Source organism: Diadema antillarum, unplaced genomic scaffold (genome assembly GCF_040938485.1).
Source record: "Diadema antillarum isolate AM-2024a unplaced genomic scaffold, OU_Dant_1.0 seq00001061_RagTag, whole genome shotgun sequence".
In the NCBI taxonomy this organism is placed as follows: Eukaryota; Metazoa; Echinodermata; class Echinoidea; order Diadematoida; family Diadematidae; genus Diadema; species Diadema antillarum.
This window is the reverse complement of record NW_027271888.1, coordinates 185,691-208,909: the sequence shown is the minus strand read 5'-3', so window position 1 is coordinate 208,909 and position 23,219 is coordinate 185,691. Positions and strand designations below refer to the sequence as shown.

Below are 23,219 nucleotides of genomic sequence, written 5' to 3'. Positions count from 1 at the left end.
CACAAGGAGAAACTTACGAATTGCGATGCCACTTTTGAAAAGGCGCTCACTCCCATCCGATCGCTGTGTGCGCACAAGTCCATCATCTGCCGTATGTGAGTCCATTGCGAGCTACCCTTGCAAAAAGGCCATCTCTTACTACGTAGGTTCTTGTCCCTTTCCTGACCTAATAGTTTTAATGATTTCTTATTGTTTTGGTATCCCACTCTGTAGAACTACAAAGCGATTCTTCTCATCCCAGACATCTATCACAGACCACACGTCAAAGAACTCATGAATCTTCTTCTTAGCCATTTGGGCTTTGCAGCTGCTATTGTGCACCAGGTAATGCTCTCGACTGTCTTACAGTGTACATGTGGTTGCATTGAACTTAATGAAATTTGTGTATATTAAAGTGCATTGTCACTTCATGTTCTAGTGGGCTTTGATGATGGGAGTAAAGTCAGATGAAAGGAATGATGGAGGCTTCATTAAGACTTCTGCCAAAAGAAAGAAAGTTGCAGAGCATCGAAGTTTCCAATGTTTTCACAAATCGTTGGTCTAGATCGCAACACATTATCTGCTCCAATTGGCGGTAATGATGTCATCACCTTACAGGTCGCAAACCAAACTGTGCACAAATTTGTAGTTCTACTGAATTACCTTTTTGACACAAATTACAGGGAGTAAGAATTAAATGCATCCCCCTTCATCAAGTAATTGCAATTTAGTAGTAACATAGCAGAGATGATTTTCAGAGGGAAAGAGGTCTCAATTGCTATAGAAATTGTTGACCGAAAGCATGATTTTTATAACATTCTTGGATAAGCAGAGTGTTGGGAGGTGGAGAACTCATTTCATATGGCAATCTTTTCGTAGAATACAAGTCATGTTACCCCTTAGAACTGAGCCTGTATTTTGTAGAACGTCAGCTAGGAGTGTTCAGTAGTAATGTCATTTCATATGAAACTTAATTGTCATAATGGTCAGGGTCAAAGGTCAAGGTCAAAGGTGATTTTTTTTTTCCTGCAGCTACATTGTCCTGCTGAAAATTCAATCATGTGTTAGTCCATTTTTTTTTTTGTATAGAAATATAAATAAATAAGAATGCATCATTTGTGCAGGAAAGGCTAAAGATCAATTTTTGGTCAGTGGTCTAGATCAATAGGCTTCATAAAATCAAAGTGAACAGAATTCTTCTTACGGCAGTTGTAAAGTGACCGCCTGAGAGGCAGAGGGTGCGTTTGAGCGCTCTTTTAAGGCATATGGTATTGTACCATACCCGCGCCAGATGAGCGCTCAAACGCTTCTAAAGTGTACCTTTGTTACCATACTATATCGAGCCAAAAGTGTACCACCTCCCTATGTGTGCTAAATGCATACCATATCCATTACAGAAGTTGGCATGAGAATTATTTGTGAAACACACACAACATCAACATCGTGATACAAATAGTTGATTCTCTTTGTTACGGACAATTGTATAAGTAGTGTAAGCGCGTCAGGTTCGTAAACCCTGTTGCTACAAAACGTATGACCCCCTCTTCCTGGAATCCAGAAATAACTCATAATGTACACTTTATCCACAGAGGGCTCGCTTGCTCCAAACCTTGGTATGGTATGGTATGGTAAGGATTTGGATCAGTTCGCTATGATTAACCTTTTTTAATGGTGCTCGTATGTTGCCAGAGACATCCCAGTCTACCATGAGCACTCAGTCAAATTGCTTGTAGAGTTGCTATAGAAGCGCAGGCTGCTGTGGTTGCTCTCAGGTGCTTCCTGTTCTGCTGCAAGTGTTTTGATGCTCGCTCTCCACTCAGGAATCTGTATGCGCCACGTATGGGAGTGGACTGTGCAGCGCCTGTGTAGTGGACGTGGGTGACCAGAAGACGTCCGTCTGTTGTGTGGAAGACGGACTGTCCCACAGGAATACGAGGTGAGGCAGTGATGAGAGCCATCAGTAAAAGTGAGCAAATGGTTGTGCAAAGAAAAGACCAGTATCTAGGGGGGGGGGGCCTCCGAGGCCCCCCCTCGACGTTTCGCGCGATGTATCGCTATCGCGAGAAGCTATCGCCGCGACGTTTCATGACTTTTTTCTTTCGAGTCTCCCGCATCTTTTAACACCAAATTTGTGATGCCCGGGTGCGCGGTTCCGAAGTTGCGCATAAATATGCACGTGCATGTCAGACCAAAAATTGCTCAAAAACATGAATTTGTGTACAATTTCAATGCAAACTGTGTTTACAGGCAAATTTCATAAAAGCATGATTATTTTGGGGGTTTATTGATTAAAATCAATTAATAGCGCATTTTCTTGTTCGGAACAATGTCATGGACAAATTTCATCGAAAAAACAATGAAAAACATAAAGTCGAAAAAACAGAAATACATAAGAAATTCAAAAAACAATAAAATACTTAGGAAATTTTTTCTGATTGTGCAAATTTTTTCTCTTACATTTGCTAAGGACACTAAAAAGAATATTTACACCAAAAATATGCCTGTTTTGAGCTTTATTTAGTGATTTATACCAAATTGTCTGAATTCATGCATCATTATGCATAAATTAGCATAATTTAGTGTAAATGATAATTTTTGAAAAAATTAACTCCATGGTACTTTAGATTACATCATAGGCAATGCGTGTGCCAATTTTCGTCGCGATCGCGCGGTCGACAGCCGAGATCCGGAGGGGGGGCCTGGGAGGCCCCCCCCCCCCCCCCCCCCCGGCTCTATCATCTACCTAAATAGCCCGGCCTAGTTAGGGTTAAGACACCATATCTAGGCAAACAGGAGTATAATCTTATTGGTATGTATTTGTGCCAATGTTTGTTTTTGTTTTTTGTTTTTCCTCTGAAAGTGGAGGCAGTGCTGTTGGATACTCATGGCTGCCTTCGGTTGTATGTCAGAAGTTTTAAAGTTTACCTTGCAAGCCCTGCTCGATTAATAACTTTCCAACCATAAAAAGTAGTTCAAGCGTGACCATATTTGTGTATAAAGTAAACTCTAGTAATTCTCATCTTACATGCTATAATAGGTCATGTGATATGAAGGTCAGAGGTCATGGAAGGTCAAATCGTAGAGTTCAGAAGACCCCAAGTGGATGAGACACTATCTGGTAATTGCCGCAATATTAGTGTGTGTCTGACTTACAATAGAAATATCTGATTTTCTAAGATGCCCCTTTTTTTTTCACTCTCTACAAGTACTTCACGTACTGGGAGGAGGGGTTGAATTCAAATGATTTACCCACCCTGCCGTAAAATGTTCAGTCACGTTGATGAGCCACGTGTCTTCTACATTAAGATGTTTGTCATATAAGCATCGAGACACAACACGTAAGATTTCGATAAAAGATTGCGTGAAAGCCTCTTCATCTTTGTGCAGAGATATTAGATGTTGATTTGGAAATCATACAATATCCTGAGATATCAGTGGCTTCATTAGTGAGGGACACATCGCTAAGACAAACTAAATTTCAATCCCAGGGTTTCAACGAGATCTCTGTAGTAGGTAATGAGGAATAAGAAATAAAGTACATCTGCCAGAATCTAGGAACTGGTTTACAAGAGAAAGAGAGAGAGAGAGAGAGAGAGAGAGAGAGAGAGAGAGAGAGGGAGAGAGAGAGAGAGAAGATATTGTGCACCAGCTACGGTGTGAAATGAAACAAGATTTCATCATGGGAGGAATCTTCCAGAAATGCCCCTTGTAGTGGGCATTTCACTTTAGTTCTGCCTGTATGCTCAGATGGAAAGAAACAGGATAAGAGCAGCGTAGTTGAAAATAATGAAATATGGCTTTGAGTACTACAAATGAGCTTTAGGGGTACAGTAGCAGTTGTATTACTCATTAAATTTGCTGACACACCTAAGAGTTGTGATAAAGGTGAGATACATGCATGCTGATTGAGATTATGGGCATGGTGTACTAGTTTTAAAATAGTAAAATCGTACATTAGAGTTTAGTGAACACTTGGCACAAAGGTTCAGTGTTTTTCGGTAGTCAGTCTGTACACTGCATCATTTATGAGCTTATCTGTTGTGAATGCAGGAATTTTAGCCGAACATTATTGTTGTGATTATGATTATGATTATGGTTATGATTATGATTATGATTATGATTATGATGATTATTATTATTATTATTATTATTAATAATATTATTGTTATTATTATCATTATTATTGCAGATTTCATGCTACATTTGGCTATCAGAAACTAAAACTGTCAAAAATGTCTTCTATCTCAGAAAAGCCATTTTCTGTTGATTTATTATAGAAGAAATTCTTATTTTCTGATCTTCCGCATTTCCTCAGGTGGAGGAAGTCTGATCCTGAGTGCACATGAAAGTGCTCGCGTGTGCAAAGTACAAACAAGTGTGTTATTTGGGTCACAAAGCATATTAAGGAAATCAGCCCCGAAGGGACACATGTAGGAGGTACCTGACGGACATGGCTGTATTCAATGGCTGTAGGAGGATATTTCCTGGGTTATCCGAGAATTTCTGTGGGCTGCTGAATATTTTGACTGTTTTATTCAAGGTGGGCTCTCTTTGGTGTTAATAATTCCATTGTAGTTGCACAATGTCTTTCAAATAGAAAGCAAATCTGTGCACTGGTAATTATGGACCTCTCCCTTTTTCATGTATACAACTGTATGCGAAGCACTAGCGCTAATTTTGCAGATGGGGTGCAGAGAGTGGCGTATGCTATGAACAGCTGCCACTGAAATATTGCGACGTTTGCTTGGTCTTTTTTCCTGACAGTTTTTTTTTTATACCCCCACCCACACATAGTGTGTAGGGGGCGTATATAGGAATCATCCTGAGGTCGGGTGGCCGGTCGGTCGGTCGGTCGGGCGGTCGGGCGGGCGGTCGGGCGGTCGGGCGGTCGGTCCGTTGCAAAATCTTGTGAGTCGAACTCCTCTCTCATTTTTTGAGCAATTGACCCCAAATTTGGCATGTGTGACCACTATCAAAGGTAGATGTGCAAGACACCTTTTTCGTTAGTATCACATAATGCGTTGCCATGGAAACGGCATATTTTCGTAAAAAACTTGTGGATCGAACTACTCTCTCATTTTTTGAGCAATTATCCCCAAATTTAGCATGTGTGACTGCTATCAAAGGGAGATGTGCAAGACACCTTTTTCGTTAGTATTGCATAATGAGTTGCCATGGCAACGGCAAATTTTTAAAAAATCTAGCAAAATGTTGTGGATCGAACTCCTCTCTCATTTTTAGAGCAATTGACCCCAAATTTGGCATGTGTGACTGCTATCAAAGGTAGATGTGCAAGACACCTTTTTTATTAGTATCGCATACTGCGTTGCCATGGCAACGGCATATTTTCATAAAAACTTGTGGATCGAACAACTTTCTCATTTTTGGAGCAATCAACTTCAAATTTGGCATGTGTGACCGCTATCACAGGCAGATGTGCAAGAGACCTTTTTCGTGATTATTTCATAATGCGTTGCCATGGCAACGGAAGATTTTCATATAAATCTTACAAAATGTTGTGGATTGCTCTAATCTCTTAGTTTTGTAGCAATTCAGTTTGAATTTGGGATATGCGATCAATGTAATGTATATTTGTGCAAAACACATTTGATGTGTGTGGTGATGAATCTGTTGCCATGGCAACAGAATTTTTTTTTTACCAATCATACAAAAATGTGTGGATTAGCCTAACTCCTTCAGTTTTCAAGCATTTGGCTTAAAATTTGGCACATGTGACCACTATTGTATGTAGATGTGGATACTTACTACTTCGTCATTTTTTATCAATGTGTTGCCATGGTAACAGCATAGTTTGAATGAAAGTCATACGAAAATATTGTGGATGAAGTTAACTCCCTCAGTCTTAGAGCATTTGACTTGAAATTTGGCACACATGACCACTATAGTATATAGATGTGCAAACTTAATCTTTCGTCAGTGATGAACAATGCGTTGCCATGGTAACAGCTTTTTTAAACAAAAAAACATACAAAAATATTGTGGATTCAGCTAACTTTCTTTAGTCTTCAAGCGTTTAGCTAGAAATTTGGTACACATTACCACTGTGGTACGTAGATGTGCAAAGGTAATCTTTCGTCAGTGGTGATCAATGTGTTGCCATGGTAACGGCTTATTTTGAATGAAAATCATACAAAAATATCGTGGATTCAGTTAAATCCCTCACTATTTGAGCATTTGGCTTGAAATTTGGCACATGCAACCACTATAGACCGATTCAATTTCGATGACCTTTTCACCTACCGCCGCTAGCGGCGCTATAACGGTCGCCATAACTGGGGGCCAACGGGGGCTTCCAGCGAGCTAGCTACCCAGTAGCGAGTTGCACTTGCAGCTCAGCAGCCTAGCGTACCCATCGCGCATAGTTAGCCGGGCCTGGCCGCTGTGCCGCGGCAGCGCCGGCGACCGCCGCGCTAATATTGTGATTGTTTACTCACTGTGGGAAAAGTCATTCAGCGGCTTTTAATGGTTTTCTTTTGGACAAATTGAGTGATTCAAACATATTGATCTACAATAAAAGCTTCAAAGGAAGGATATGGAAAACATATTGTGCAGTTGTTGGCTGCACAAATAACAGAAAAAAATGGAAATGGAAGCTGCACGGCAGTGTGTGAAATTCAGACACCGTTGGCGCATGATAAATTAAGGCAACATTAAAGACAATTACTTGTAAGTGAAAGACAACGGTATAAAAATGCACAGATTTCGAAACAAACTATGTCTACGTACTAGATTCTCTATTTAATTAGGTTATAACTGCATATTCGTAAAATGTGTTGTTCATCTTAGAAGACAAGTGTAGATCAAAGAATTTGACAATTCACTGTTTGTTTGTTTTTATCCTTGGTGTCCTACTTGCCAAAGTTAGAATACACTTCCTGGCTAGACTTTATTATTATCACAAACATTTTACAGCCTACACTACAGCTGAATAAATGTTTCAAGATGCGTTAAATTATTATATTGTTTTCACTTCTTCAATGTTCAGCACTGAATTGACCATAGGCCTATTCAATTTGGCCTGGAACTCTGAATTTGACTTTTGATAAAGTGATACTTATAAATATTTAACCATGGATGATGGCAAACATCCGTTTCATAATCATAGTAAGAAAGTATGATTTAAAAATTACTTTTGTAGATTACAATATTAGGCGTTAGCGTGATGTTATGCAAGGTTACTTAGACCTAAAACAGCAGAAGTTTTGGTTGTAGACATAAGGCGACGTAGTCGTAATTTAAGTTTAGGCATATACGGCCTAGAAACGCCTATCATTATATTCTGTTTGGTTTACCGTACTTAGTTAGGCTTCCCTGAAGTTATCGACAACCGAAAATGATATAGGATGTAGGGTTCTAGAAGTCAATAGGTCTAGATCTAGACTGGACTCTTGCCTAGAATTCTAGACAAGAACTATAAACGTTAGACAGATTCTACCCTGCTGGCCCGACACTCCCGAGTAAAGGCAACAGCCTGCCCTAAGAAGGTTAAGTTAACTGATAGCTTGCAATTTATTGCGCCATCATATATGTCTAGCTCAAGATTCTTATTCATTATTTGTGTTCTATATCAGTTAACTTGTCAACAGCCTAGGCTTATTAGCAAGACGTCTGCCTGCGCCTAGCAATAATTCTCCCCAGCAGTTTTTATTCTCTTAAAATGTGAATATACGGGGCTTACTAGTACACGCGAGTAGCCAAGTCATCGCCAAAGAAATAGAGTCTACAAACATTCACGGATCGTACCGATATTTACCTTGAAATTCAAGTTTTGGCTACAGCCGTATGTCATCTACCCATTCGCTCGTAGTCGGTATAAGTTGTTTGATTTTATTTATTTTTAATTAGCTAGTGAAAAAAAAATGTAGACTCTATAGTTGTTACAAAGCCATGTGTGTCGATCGCTGCCAGCGCCAGAGATAGCTAGCTGGCCGGCTGGCGCCGGGTGGTAAAAGCACAGGCTGCCGCTGGCACCCTTGCCACGCACGCAGGGCGCTTGCCGACCCGACCTTTTTGGCCCCCAGTTATGGCGTCGCCTTAAGAGGGCGCACTTCCATGAACAGTCGCTTGAATCGGTCTATAGCATATAGATGTGCAAACTTAATCTTTCGTCAGTGGTGAACAATGGGTTGCCATGGTAACAGCAGCTATTCACTAAAATGCATACAAAAATATTGTGAATCCAGGTAACTACCTCAGTCTTTGAGCATTAAGCTTGAAATTTGGCACATGTGACCACTATAGTACGTAGATGAGCATACGTAGTCTTTGGTCATTGTTGATCAATGTGTTGCCATGGTAACAGTATATTTTGAATGAAAATCATGCAAAAATAGTTTGGATTCAGTTAACTCCCTCAGTCTTAGAGCATTTGGCTTGAAATTTGGCACAGGTGACCACTATAGCATATAGATGTTCAAACTTAATCTGTCATTATTGTTGAACAATGCGTTGCCATGGTAACAACAATTTTTCACCAAAAAGCATGTGGATTCCGCCAACTCCCTCAGTCTTTGAGCATTTAGCTTGAAATTTGGCACACCTGACCACTACGGTATGTAGATGTGCAAACTTAACCTTTCGTCATTGTTGATCATTGTGTTGCCATGGTAACAGCATAGTTTGAATGAAAATCAATATAAAAATATTGTGGATTCAGGTAACTCCCTCAGTCTTTGAGCATTTGGCTTGAAATTTGGCACATGCAACCATTGTAGTACAGAGATATGCAAACTTTGTATTTCATCATTTTCGAACAGTGTGTTGCCATGGTAACAGTGCATTTTGAATGAAAATCATACAAACATTTCGATTAGATCCTAACTCTCTATGTTTAGAGCGTTTTGGCTTCATATTTGGCACATGTGACCTCTACATTACCTAGATGTGCAAAAACTCTTTTGTCAGTGTTGAAAATGTGTTGCCATGGTAACAGTATATTTTGAATGAAAATGATACACTAATATTTTGAATTCAACTAAGCCCCTCATCCTGTTAGCATTTGGCTTGAAATTTGGCACATGTGATGGCTATGATACATGTATAATTGTGCAAAACTTCATTTTTCTCTTAATATCCAACATTGTGTTGCGCCGTGGTTATACAATTTTTAATAAAAACCATAGAAATCGTCAGTTTATTTATCTTGCTCATTCAGTTTTTGAGCACTTGACTTGAGATGTGGGACATTTGACTAACAGTGAGCAATACATTTATTTACTGTTGGACAGTGCATTGCCTTGATAATTTTTTTTTTCATTAAAAAGTTAAAAAAAATCCTGGTTGAGCTAATTTCCTCAGTTGTGGGTGGGGGTATATTAATCACAATGAGTGATAGTTCTAGTTTTTTTTACGGACAGAACCCAAGTTGGTAAATTACAGCAATATTGTGTATGGCAAATCTTTAAATGCATCCGCAAAAAAATTGCAAATGTTGCAGCATGTGCATTCACAATGAGCACATTGTACTCAAAGCTGTGGGCAGGAGTATGATTTACCTTCAGAAGTGTATCATGCAGGGCTCGACACGAGTGTTGCCTGCTTGAAATGGGGCAAGTAAAGTTTCATGTCCGGCAAGTGAAAATAAAAAGAATTGTTAATCAAAAACATTATACCTCCTTCCTGGAGCAGAGGTAAAAATAAGTACTTTGCTGAAGGATTATCAAACAACGGTAGCTTTGGAATTAGAACCAGGGCTCCCTCCTCTATTGCCTTTTCCCCTTTAAAGTATAAATTTAAAAAAAAGCAATTCGAGAAAAGTCTGAGAGGAAATAGAAATTATCATAATGGCCATAACTGTCTGCTCTGCTCCACTTTGATTTGAAGTATCTAAATTTGTAATCTCAGCTGTTTCAACCTCAGATTCAAGATATCAGACTTCAAATGACCAAAAAAAGACCTTCAGTATAGTAGTTGAGATCAATGAGAAATTGTTATTTTCGATACCTCTACTTTATCTTTAGTTCGGGGCATGTACGCTTTCCCTTCAGCAAGTGATAATGTTGAAAGTGAGTGACTTGCCCGAAAGGCAGGTTCAAAAAAAGAAAGAGTGGAGTCGTGCCTTAATAGGATAATGGGACCAAAATACATCATACAATCTTATTCTTATGTGTACTATTGTTTGTTAGTTCCTACAATCTTGTAGTTTAGCATGAAAGCTTTGAAGGGATGGTACAGTATTGGTGGAGATGAGAATTGGGCTTTTAACTTTTTGCAAGATACCAAGAAAACACTTATGATATAGTACAGAGCATACCATTTTAAGAGGAATTCAAAGTTTATTTGATGAATATCGGGTTTGGAATGACAGACACATCCAAAAACAAAGTAAAACAAAGCGATCGTAATAAAGTGTGGGTCCCAAACTTTGTTAGAATCGCTTGTTTTCGGATATCTCAGCCATTTCAAAACCAATTTTTATCAAATAAACATTGAATTCCTCATAGAATTACATGCTCTTTCATATTTCATAAGAGGTTTCTCATCATCTCACCAAAAAATGTTATAAACCTGAAATTTGGTCTCAACCAAAACTATACAATTCCTTTAAAGTTGCAAGCTTTCATATTATTATGGGTTCTTCTCCCCACATACACAGTAATTACATGTTTCTACATTTATGCATCGGCAGATTATCTTTTATGTTCATTTGTTTTGATTTGTATTGAGATGGTTTTTTTCTGTGTTTTCCTGTGTCTTGAGACTTTTAGGGTGCGTTCGAGCGCTCTCCTGAAGCGAACTGTACCGTACCGTACCCGCGCCAGAGGAGCGCTCAAACACTCCTAAAGTGTACCGCACTGTACTGTACTGAGCCAAAAGTGGACCACTTCCCGATGTGCTCCAAAAGCGTACCAAAAGTTCGCTGTAAAGCATGCGAGTATTGTGCGCATACGTCACAATGCAAAGACATCATTCTCTTTGTTCGGGACAGCTGTAAGTAGTTCAAGCGCCAGGTGGATGACATTGTTGCTACAAATATGCGTGACCTTTTCTAAAAAATAACTTGTGAGGTACGCTTTCTCCACAGAGCGCTCGAACGCTTCAAATCTGGCACAGTTCGGTACAGTACGCTTTGGTTCAGTTCGCTTTGGTTCGCCTTAGAGCGCTCGAACGCACCCTTATTTATAGATGACAACTGTGCATTGCGGGACATTTTCTGAGTGATGAAAACCACTATATTGGACACTATTCTTATACGCCATGGACCCAATGCCGAAATATTGCAGCAATGTTGCGACATTTCCGGTGTATGTAAGTGGGGTTTTAACAATTTGCAGGAAAGTTATCTACTGACGTGCGCCAGCAATTTAATGGTATTGCCCTGTATGAACGGAGCTCGTGTTTGTTTTTGTGTGTGGCGCATGGGTGTAGGTCAATGAAATGTGTGAACATCCTTGCCCTGGTTTGTGCTAACCCTGCTTCGCCTACACTCCACTGTAATGTCCAATGACAGAGTAGGAATTGGCACGTAGTGCATTTTTGTGTGTGGTGGCTTTAGGAAGGCAATCAAACCTCTCGATACAAACAGGATACATAGGAATCAATGACAATAAGCACTACTCAGTTAAGCATTCCAAGGTACAGTCTATAACTTTCTGACTACAATTTTATTAATAGCAATTCTAGCGAACTGAATAATATTTCAAATGGTATTCTGTACACTTCTTTGCTTGAGAAAACTGCTTCACAAAAGATAATTTGTGAAGCAGTGGTATAAAATGCATTGCAAATTGCGATGTAATACCAGGAAAAAAATTATTCCTTTCATACACCTATTGTAGAAATCCCATTAAATATAATGGAACACACACAGACACACACACACACACACACACACACACACATGCTGCTTTCTTCCACCTTCCCATGATACTACAATTAATTGTAGGTCTTCTACAGCCCATATGAAGGCCATTAAAACATAAATATTGTAAAACTTCTGATATTCACCGAATTGGCACCCTAAAATTAGAATACTACCACAAGAAAAGAGTAGAATATAGTGATGCATGATACACAAAAACATGTATAATTTGTTGTTGCAATTTTTAATTGTCATCAATAATGGGCCTATTCCTATTTGACCATATTTACATGTATGGTTGGGGCACCACCTATCGACAGGGCACCTTCCCATTGGCACCCTGCGTATCATGGCTGTTTGCGTACAGAACGAAAAAGTACGTGCGGGATTAAGTGTCATTAGCTATAAAAACAATAAAAACGAAGAAACGAAAATCAAACTCAAACAAACCAAGCTAAAAATTACACATCCGCTCAGTAACGACGCATGGCTGTGAAATTCACGTGTATTACCTATGGCCTGTGAAATTCACGTGTATTACCTATGCTGTGAAATTCACGTGTATACCTATGGAGGGGAGGGGGTGCCGATCGCAAGGTTCCCTTTTTAGCTGCGCGAAGAAATCGGAACGCACGCACTAAAATTGCGCTATTTTAAAACGGACATTCATAATCAACGAGACGGTCACGACATTCAAAACTGCAGTATTTATGGCATATTTGAGGTAAGAATTAGGCGGATTTGTATTATATTTTTAGAATAAACAAGCTACAGATCCTTAGGGTGACGATACGTAGTACCCCCAACCCTACTTTCCCTTCCACAAACACAGTGAGACAAGGTTCCCTGCATTTTCAAAGACATTTCTGGCCTGTGTGCATATACCTTGGATTTGTTGTGCTTGCTCTATGTGGTTTTACTTTTGTAGGTTTAGTTAGTGCCATTAACTATTTTTAGATGACTAGCTTCATTGCAGTGAAGGGTCGGCAAGGATAATTCATTGTAAGTCCTGTGCTTGGAAACTGTATATCACAGTTCTGCTCAGTGAACTTGACCTTCATAAAGTTGACTCAGTGGGGTTCAAGAGGTGGATTTGTTGTGCTTGCTTTCTGTGGATTTATTTCTGTAGCATGAATGCCTCTGACTATTTTTAGATGACTAGCCTCATCCCAGCTTGTTTGCACCATACAAAGGAATACATAAGGTGTCACCACTTTGGGCCCCCACTTTTTTTACCCAGGAAGTGCGTAAGTGTCACTAGAAAGAAATAGATAGAGACCTTGAAGTGTGAGCGCGGTAAGGTTATGTTTTTGCGCTGAAGAGCTTTTTTTTTTTCCTTTCTTTCTTTGCTTGTCAGCTGAAGAAACCCGGAAGTGGAAGGAGAAAGATGAGCTGAAGACCCTTTTTTTCATTTTTCTTTGTTTGTCAGCTGCAGAAGCCCGGAATTGGCACGCGAAGTTGTGCTGAAGGCCTTTTTTTGTCGAGCCCACCGGAGGTGAGGGGAGACTAAGGGATCGCCTGCGGCATCCGTCCGTCGTCTGTCCGTAACGCTACAAAAACTTCAATAACTCTTTACTCTGGGCTTCAATTGCAATCAAACTTCGAGGGAAGAGGGGTCATACAAAGTTTCACATTTGACCATATATGAAGGTCACCTCAAGGTCAAAGGTCAAAGGCAGGGGTCAATAAACTTTAGGGCCCAATGTTAAGTTTTTATGGCATGTTTCTATTATGGGTCATAACTTTTGATCCATAACTCCATTTGTGACCAAACTTGGATGGTAGATGTCCCTTGTGGAGTGGATGGTCACCACAAGGTTAATGGTCACAAGCATGGGTCAACGAACTTTTAAAGCCCAATGTTAAGTTTTTATGGCGCGTTTCTATTATGGGTCATAACTTTTGATCCATAGGTCCATTTGTGACTAAACTTGGATGGTAGATGTCCCTTGGGGAGTGGATGATCAGCACAAGGTCAAAGGTCACAAGCAGGGGTCAACAAACTTTTAGAGCCCAATGTTAAGTTTTCATGGCGCGTTTCTATTATGGGTCATGACTTTTGATCCATAGGTCCGTTTGTGACTAAACTTGGATAGTAGATGTCCCTTGGGGAGTGGATGGTCACCACAAGGTCAATGGTCACAGGCAGGGGTCAACGAACTTTAAGGGCCCAATGTTAAGTTTTTATGGCATGTTTCTTTTTTGCCATAAATTTTTACCCTTTTATACCTCTTTTCATCTGTTATATCTCTTTTTTTAAATCTGTGATATCCCATTTGAGTACAATTTCTTGTACGTGAATGGGCAAGACACATTATGGCACTTGCCTTGTTTTTTTATGCCTCCACCCCGAACTGGTGCCGGAGGCATTATTAGCTCACCTGAGCCAAAGGCTCAAGTGAGCTATTGTGATCGCTCTTCGTCCGTCGTGCGTAAACTTTTTACATTTTCATCTTCTTCTTGAGAACCCCTCAACCGATTTTCACCAAACTTAGCAGGTAGCATCCCTAGGGGTATAGAATTTCAGTTTGTTAAAGTGGGCACCATACCCCACTTGGGGGCCCCCAGAGGGGCCCAAACCCCCCGAAATTAAGGAATCTTTAAAAATCTTCTGCTCTAGAACCAGTGGCTAGAAGTGATAGAGCTAAAGTTAATACTGCGAGTTAGTACGTTGATGACTGTAGTTTCAAGTTTGTTCATGGCGGAATCAGAGGTGCCCACCCCCCCCCCCCCCCCCCCTTGGGACCCAGGGGAGAGGTGTGGGAGGGGTCCTAATGGGGCCCAAATTTTACATATCCGTCTTTTCATCGAAAATGCAATGATGAATTTCCACCAAACGTGGTAGGTAGCATCCCTAGTTGGAAAGAATCTCATTCTCATCAAATGGGCACCATGTCCCACCTGGGGGGCCCCAGGGGGCCTAAATTAGGACCTAAATTGTAAATTTTCATCTTTTTCTTGAAAAGGAAGTGGGGTGGGATGGGTCCAAATAGTGGTGTAAATTGTGCATGTTCATAGTCATTGAAAACCCATTGATGAATATTCACCAAACTTGACAGGTAGCATGCCAGGGGGTTAAGATCTCAATTTGTTCAACAGGGCACCATGCTCCCCTTGGGGGACCCAAGGGGGCCTAATTCCTCCCCCCCCCCCCAACATTAAGTTCTAAGTTTGTTCATTGCAGATCCAGGGCTGCCCACCCCCCCCCCCCCCAACTCAAGGGGGGGGGGGACCTTAATTTTCATCTTCTTGCTGAAAACAACATTATGGATATTCACCAAACTTGGCAAGTAGCATTCCAAGGAGGATAAGATCTTAAAGTGTTTGAATGGGCACCATGCTTTCCTTGGGGACCCCCAGGGGGTCCAAACCAGAGTTAATGAATATTCAAGGATATTTTTCTCTAGAATCAAAAGTGATCAGGGCTTTAAGTCTTTTTTTTTTTTCCAAACTGCATAATCTAACATTCTATAAAGTACATTGTACTTGGAGGTATTTTTACTAGTGTGATGGAATATGCAAATGGACACCATGCCTCCAGCTCTCAAAGCTACCCCCACCACAAATTTCCTATATTCTCAGGTAAGAGTCTGCAAGAATGCATGGAAGGTGAACTTGCGATACACAGGTGAGCGCGAGACCCCGGGTCTCTTGTGTTTTCGGGTTGTCCATCCGTCTGTCCGTCCGTCCGTAATCAATTTTGTGGACAGTGTAACTGAAAAACCTTAAGGTATGGTATCGTAATGAAACTTGGCATGTATGTGTATGAGTGGGTGAAGTTGTGCCTGCACGTATACATGCTCTCCCATTCATCCAATTAAACCTACATTGTAGGGCAAGGAAGGTGAACATTCAGCACATTTGTTACAAACATATCATTTTGATATTTTGCCAATTATATGAAACTGTCATCACACATTGTCCACATTTTCTATAGACCTATTAGGAGAATCATGCATTATGGTGGAGGCAAACCATGTGACATTTCTAGTTTTTTGTTTTTTTTTTGCTTGTTAGCTCATGAAACCCGCCCCACTTTTGAAAACGCTTCGCCGGCCCTGCCTCTGACTATTTTTAGATTACTAGCCTCATCCCAGCTTAGGGTCGCTAAGGAGAATTCCTTGCAAGTTCTTTGCGGAAACTGTATATTGCAATTCTGTTCAGTGAACTTGATCTTCATAAAGTTGACACAAGGAGGTTTAAGTGGTGGATTTGTTTTGCTTGCATTTTGTGGCTTTATTTCTGTAGCTTGAATGCCTCTGACTATTTTTAGACGACTAGCCTCATCCCAGCTTAGGGTCGCCAAGGAGAATTCCTTGTAAGTTCTTTGCGGAAACTGTATATCGTCATTCTGCTCAGTGAACATAGACATTCGTGAAGTTGATACAAGGAGGTTTAAGAGGTGGATTTGTTGTGCTTATGTCTTGTGGCTTTATTTCTGTAGCATGAATGCCTCTGACTATTTTTAGACAACTAGCCTCATCCCAGCTTAGGGTCGCCAAGGAGAATTCCTTGTAAGTTCTTTGCAGAAACTGAATCGCAATTCTGCTCAGTGAACTTGACATTCATGAAGTTGATACAAGGAGGTTCAAAGGGATGGAGTTCTAACGGGCTGTAATCATTCAAACAGCTGTCAGTTTTCTATGCGATACACAGAAGAATTCCCCAGTGCATATGTGCATTTTATGATCGGATTCTAAACCACGGTCTTTCTTAGCAACCTGACGATTATTTGTTGATGCTTACATAATGTCTGCCACTACCACCATCACCAACAGAATAGCGTTAGTGCGATTCATACTAAACACAAATTAGTGGGATACAAATCTCAGGACTTGCATTGTGATCCAGATTTTTGAGAATTTTGCCTGTGTGGACATTATTAAAAAGAAGTGTGGTCAGCATCATGATCCCAAGAAATTTTGGAATTATTTTGAAGTCTTTATCTTAATGATTTGATAATTAGTGCCATAATTTGAATCACAGCATACATGTGAATTGCAGGGGCAGAAAACAAAAATCCATTTTTTTTTTTTGTCCTGTCAGTCAAAATGCACATGAGAGTAGTGCATGAACACAAGGTCAAGGGTAATCATTCCAGTAGATTTCAGGCATGCACAGTTTGATTGACAAATTACTGCAATTGGCAATTAGTCAGATATTTCTGTCTGTATGGGTGCTATATATGTTTGCGGTATGTAGATCGCAATCATTATCCCAATATTTTGTTTGTGTAAATGTTCCTAATAATTTTTTTTTTTGTTTGAACAGAAAAAAGAGGGACCCCCAACTATGTGATAGTTTCAGTTGAGTTTGTGATTTCACATAGCTGACAAACAAATAAATGGAGAAAAGTGAAAAAGTGAAGAGAAAATGAACAAATAGAGAAGAGGCAGAGGGGATGTGGTATTTTTCTGAACTCTGCATTGTGATAAACAAGCCTGTAAAATGTGTTTTAATGAAAGCTTCTTTGTCCTCATCATGCAGATCTTTCAAATTTGATGAGGATGGTAAATACTGTATAGTCAAATATTTTGTGAGGTTTTTATTTTCGCAAATTTCGTGAGTCAGGTGCTTTTCACGAAATTAAAGACAGGCGAAAATATAGACACTGATCACGCTATGAATGTGACATACGCGTATACATACACTTCTCCATTCGACACAGGGTTAGAGTGCTTTGAGTCACGGAGTGCACAGAGTCAGGTGCTTTTCACAAAATTAAAGACACGCGAAAATATTGACACTGATCATGCTATGAATGTGACATACGCGTATACATACACTTCTCCATTCGACACAGGGTTAGAGTGCTTTGAGTCACAGAGTGCACAGAGTCAGGTGCTTTTCACAAAATTAAAGACACGCGAAAATATTGACACTGATCACGCTATGAATATGACGTACGCGTATACATACACTTCTCCGTTCGACACAGGGTTAGAGTGCTTTGAGTCACAGAGTGCACAGAGTCAGGTGCTTTTCACAAAATTAAAGACAGGCGAAAATATAGACACTGATCACGCTATGAATGTGACATACGCGTATACATACACTTCTCCATTCGACACAGGGTTAGAGTGCTTTGAGTCACAGAGTGCACAGAGTCAGGTGCTTTTCACAAAATTAAAGACAGGCGAAAATATAGACACTGATCACGCTATGAATGTGACATACGCGTATACATACACTTCTCCATTCGACACAGGGTTAGAGTGCTTTGAGTCACAGAGTGCACAGAGTCAGGTGCTTTTCACGAAATTAAAGACAGGCGAAAATATAGACACTGATCACGCTATGAATGTGACATACGCGTATACATACACTTCTCCATTCGACACAGGGTTAGAGTGCTTTGAGTCACAGAGTGCACAGAGTCAGGTGCTTTTCACAAAATTAAAGACACGCGAAAATATTGACACTGATCACGCTATGAATATGACGTACGCGTATACATACACTTCTCCATTCGACACAGGGTTAGAGTGCTTTGAGTCACAGAGTGCACAGAGTCAGGTGCTTTTCACGAAATTAAAGACAGGCGAAAATATAGACACTGATCACGCTATGAATGTGACATACGCGTATACATACACTTCTCCATTCGACACAGGGTTAGAGTGCTTTGAGTCACAGAGTGCACAGAGTCAGGTGCTTTTCACAAAATTAAAGACACGCGAAAATATTGACACTGATCACGCTATGAATATGACGTACGCGTATACATACACTTCTCCATTCGACACAGGGTTAGAGTGCTTTGAGTCACAGAGTGCACAGAGTCAGGTGCTTTTCACGAAATTAAAGACAGGCGAAAATATAGACACTGATCACGCCATGAATGTGACATACGCGTATACATACACTTCTCCATTCGACACAGGGTTAGAGTGCTTTGAGTCACAGAGTGCACAGAGTCAGGTGCTTTTCACAAAATTAAAGACACGCGAAAATATAGACACTGATCACGCTATGAATATGACGTACGCGTATACATACACTTCTCCATTCGACACAGGGTTAGAGTGCTTTGAGTCACAGAGTGCACAGAGTCAGGTGCTTTTCACAAAATTAAAGACAGGCGAAAATATAGACACTGATCACGCTATGAATGTGACATACGCGTATACATACACTTCTCCATTCGACACAGGGTTACAGTGCTTTGAGTCACAGAGTGCACAGAGTCAGGTGCTTTTCACAAAATTAAAGACACGCGAAAATATAGACACTGATCACGCTATGAATATGACGTACGCGTATACATACACTTCTCCATTCGACACAGGGTTAGAGTGCTTTGAGTCACAGAGTGCACAGAGTCAGGTGCTTTTCACAAAATTAAAGACAGGCGAAAATATAGACACTGATCACGCTATGAATATGACGTACGCGTATACATACACTTCTCCATTCGACACAGGGTTAGAGTGCTTTGAGTCACAGAGTGCACAGAGTCAGGTGCTTTTCACGAAATTAAAGACACGCGAAAATATAGACACTGATCACGCTATGAATGTGACATACGCGTATACATACACTTCTCCATTCGACACAGGGTTAGAGTGCTTTGAGTCACAGAGTGCACAGAGTCAGGTGCTTTTCACAAAATTAAAGACACGCGAAAATATTGACACTGATCACGCTATGAATATGACGTACGCGTATACATACACTTCTCCATTCGACACAGGGTTAGAGTGCTTTGAGTCACAGAGTGCACAGAGTCAGGTGCTTTTCACGAAATTAAAGACAGGCGAAAATATAGACACTGATCACGCTATGAATGTGACATACGCGTATACATACACTTCTCCATTCGACACAGGGTTAGAGTGCTTTGAGTCATAGAGTGCACAGAGTCAGGTGCTTTTCACAAAATTAAAGACACGCGAAAATATAGACACTGATCACGCTATGAATGTGACATACGCGTATACATACACTTCTCCATTCGACACATGTCTCCATGATCGTGAATTTAACCACTCGCGAAATCATTGGGAAGCTCTGATTTGCGAAAATTTAGACTCACTAAATACGTTGTATATGGCGTATACAGTGCAGTACTTTCCGCTTAATTGGTTTCTCTAGTTACTTGACTTCCAGAGTGATAATAGTTCTAGTGGCGTGTTATACTTACCGGAAAATTGGTTGGGCATTCCGGAGATTGAAAACGGGTAGGAATTTTCCAGATTAACCTGATCTATTTCCATGGTTTGCTGCAGAAAGCCTGTGAAATTTGTGTAAATATAAATTATGAAGATACTGTGAGGGCTGAAAGTCAGTGAAGAGCTTAGTTTGACATTGTAACATGTTAAATGTGCAGTGTTTGACCAATTTGCTGTTCAGTAACACTGGTACAAAAAGACCCACTTTTCCATGCTGTGTACAATCTGCAATTATAGTTGTTTGCATAAGATAAAGTACCTTATTAAAGGTTTTATATCAAACAGTTTTTGACAACTACTGTATACACAATATATTTCACAATGTTTTTATTTTGTATATTTTCCACCTTGAAAGATATTTACAAAATTTGTAACCACAACTCTTGGAAATATTGCCTCCCACATTAGAAATACATTTTGTATTGTCCCTTAAGTAGGAGATACTCACTTTTCTTCAAGTAAAAGGTACACTGTACGTAGAAATTATCATCCATTCCATTACATTAACTGTGGTTCTCTATAGCAACTTCAACCACTCCCCAAACATTGAAATATCATACAATTGTACATGCAAAATGTATGGCTTATACACTATTTATACTCTATTAATGTGGTTTTCTCAACTTTCCACCCATGAAATTTGTGAAAGTGTGTCAACCCTACAGAAGCTTTAAAAAAACAGACAATGATGCTCTGAAATTTTCTAAACGAAACTTTTGTTAATGAGTTTAACAAGCTCTATAGGTCTTAATTTTGCATGTTCTTTCACATAGGCTGCTGTAGAGTTTCAAATCCCCTCATCCAACACACAATAAAAGGGGACACATTATGCTTAAAAGTGAATGAAGTCTAAATATGTTGATTGAGCGAATGCAGCAAAATAATGAAAGTACATTCAGTGAAACTTTGAGGAAAATTGGGCAATCCTGTGAAAATTTTTGACTTTTTGAAGTTTTGATGTAGCCATCACGGGATGAGAAGACTGCTATCATTTGTGGCTTAATGTATCCAAAAAGGTTCATTGAAAATAAAAGAGAATTCCACAAAATTTCATCATAATGAAAAATACACATTCCCTCGACTTGTTATGGACATACAGTGGTGTACAGTATGTTGAGGCTAATATCATACCTCTTGCTTTCTGACAGAAGAAGTCACTGCTTTTTGTATTAAGCCAGCAAAATGAAAATACATTCCATCATGAATTTATTTGGTTGGGTTTAATAGGAACGTAAAATTTTTTAATTTGTTGTATATGCAATTTTAAAGTTGAGGAATCTCCTCCTTGAGAACTAAACCTCTGCTAAAAAAGAAAAAAAAAGAAAGAAAAAAGAAATGTTTGGTGTGCCTGGGGCGTGCGTATTACGCAATGTCTGGATGCAGAATAACAGGCAGGAAAGCAGCCGTACAATGTTGTTTACACGTCTCTGGAAGATGAGAATGATGCCTGGACCGCCAGGCTTGTTGGCGCAAGAAGCTCCTTCTGTCTGATGCAGTGCACGTGTCCTGAGCCGGTGATGCCATAATCGGCTGTCCTCCTAGTTATCTAAAACATTACTCAATCACTATTTTTAAGCTTTGCGGACAAGAAGGGGCTGCTTTTGCTACACCAGTTGGAACTTTGTTTGAAATCAATTTGTAATGCTGACTAAATATAGATAGTAAGATGATTTTTTTTTTTTTTTTTACAGCCAAACATGAGGATAATGCTTGATATAATGTCCAGCTCAGATTATTTAATGAGTGATACATAAGGAGGCATGTTTGTCGCATTACATGGCAGAAAATTCCAGATGTCTGTTGTTGTTGTTGTTGTTTTCTTTACTGCCACTCTAAATAGCTCTTATATGCTTTAATATAACAGTATGTGGCAAAAAAAATGTTTTTGTAATTCATTTTTTTTTTCAGTACTAGAGTTATATATGCTTGTCACGTTACACAGCAAGAATTCCAGGTACAAGTAGTTGATTTTGTCCCCTTCTGCTTTAGCAATACTACTTTATATGAATGTTTGTCACATTCCATTGCAGAAGATTCCAGTTTACTTATTTTTTTTTCTGTCTGTTTTTATTACAATGTATGCTTGTCACGTTGCACAAGCAAGAATCCAGATAACAGACTTTTATTATTTTGCTAATTGTCAAGATGTATATATATTTATCACATAACATGGCAGAAATTTCTGGAATGCCTTTCTTGTCATGTATATAATTAGTTATATTCACACTAGGCGTTTTCACATCAGCCCGATAAAAATCCAAGCTCGAGATACTTTTCGTGATCGCAAATTAGCGCACTATTTTATTTCCTATCCACATCAGCCCGAAGAGAATTAGCCAGAAAATTTTTTGAGCTAATTCGACAGCTGAGCATGCGCAAACAGTGTCCGGTATACCAGTAGAGCGCACGCTTTTGGGTCACACACGCTAGGCATGATGGGGTGCATCGTGCTAATTTCTTGAGGCGATTTCACATTATCAAATAGCGTGCTAGTTCACAAATTATCCCGCTATTTTGGAAATTTCCCGAGTTAGACTCGAGAAATTTTCTCGATCAGTGCGATAAAATTAGCACGCTAATTTGTATTCACATTATCAAATAGCGCGCTATTTCGTGATCGGGTTAATTTCCCGAGTCAGAAAATAGCACGCTATTTCGAAACATCGGGCTGATGTGAAAACACCTATTAGGGAATCAGGGTTCATGGAGAGGTCATGCTTACTTTTATCTCATTGATTTTTGTGTTCACATGACCGATGCTCTAGAACTTACGGAGTGGGGACCCACATGTCTCGTGGATAGAGCGGAAACCCCAAAATATCTTGGGGTTCTTATCATCAAGTAATGAGATCACAGCTAACTTTTGAGTGCATCGACATGAAGCTTAACTATGAGCGTTATCATCAAAGTTAGCTTAATACCTGCAGGTAACTTGAAGTAAGGAACTTTTTGTTCACTTAACTCTTATGATGTACAAATATTGACACACTACTTTGCAGGAAATTTCAATTCTGAGTTTCATTGTGGCTACCAAAGATGCAATAAGTGCTTGTAAATAGCAAGCAACAGCGGGACTGGCAGAAGGCCAGGCTATGAAGATTATTAAGTGCTGCGTCTACAGGCACAGCCTCTACAGCAAGGGGAATCAAGCCGGGGACCCCCCCTAATTGACATTCTGTGGTCGTACCCACTGAACCGCAACATTTCATAAGATCCATTCTGCAAAGTCCAGGGTGATTTTGTTGTTG

The 23,219-nt window shown here is 39.8% G+C and overlaps 1 protein-coding gene across 1 annotated transcript in view; it reads left to right on the top strand.

The window, feature by feature from the left end:
• Window positions 1–213: 213 nt before the first annotated feature.
• The window catches only part of LOC139743257 (actin-related protein 8-like), a gene marked incomplete at its 5' end in the record, with an annotated part of 38,524 nt that continues 15,518 nt past the window's right edge, over window positions 214–23,219 (top strand). The window contains 2 exons of the mRNA XM_071653754.1: window positions 214–324; window positions 1,800–1,915. Coding sequence (XP_071509855.1) covers window positions 214–324; window positions 1,800–1,915 — 227 coding nt within the window. The remainder of the gene's footprint in view (window positions 325–1,799; window positions 1,916–23,219) is intronic.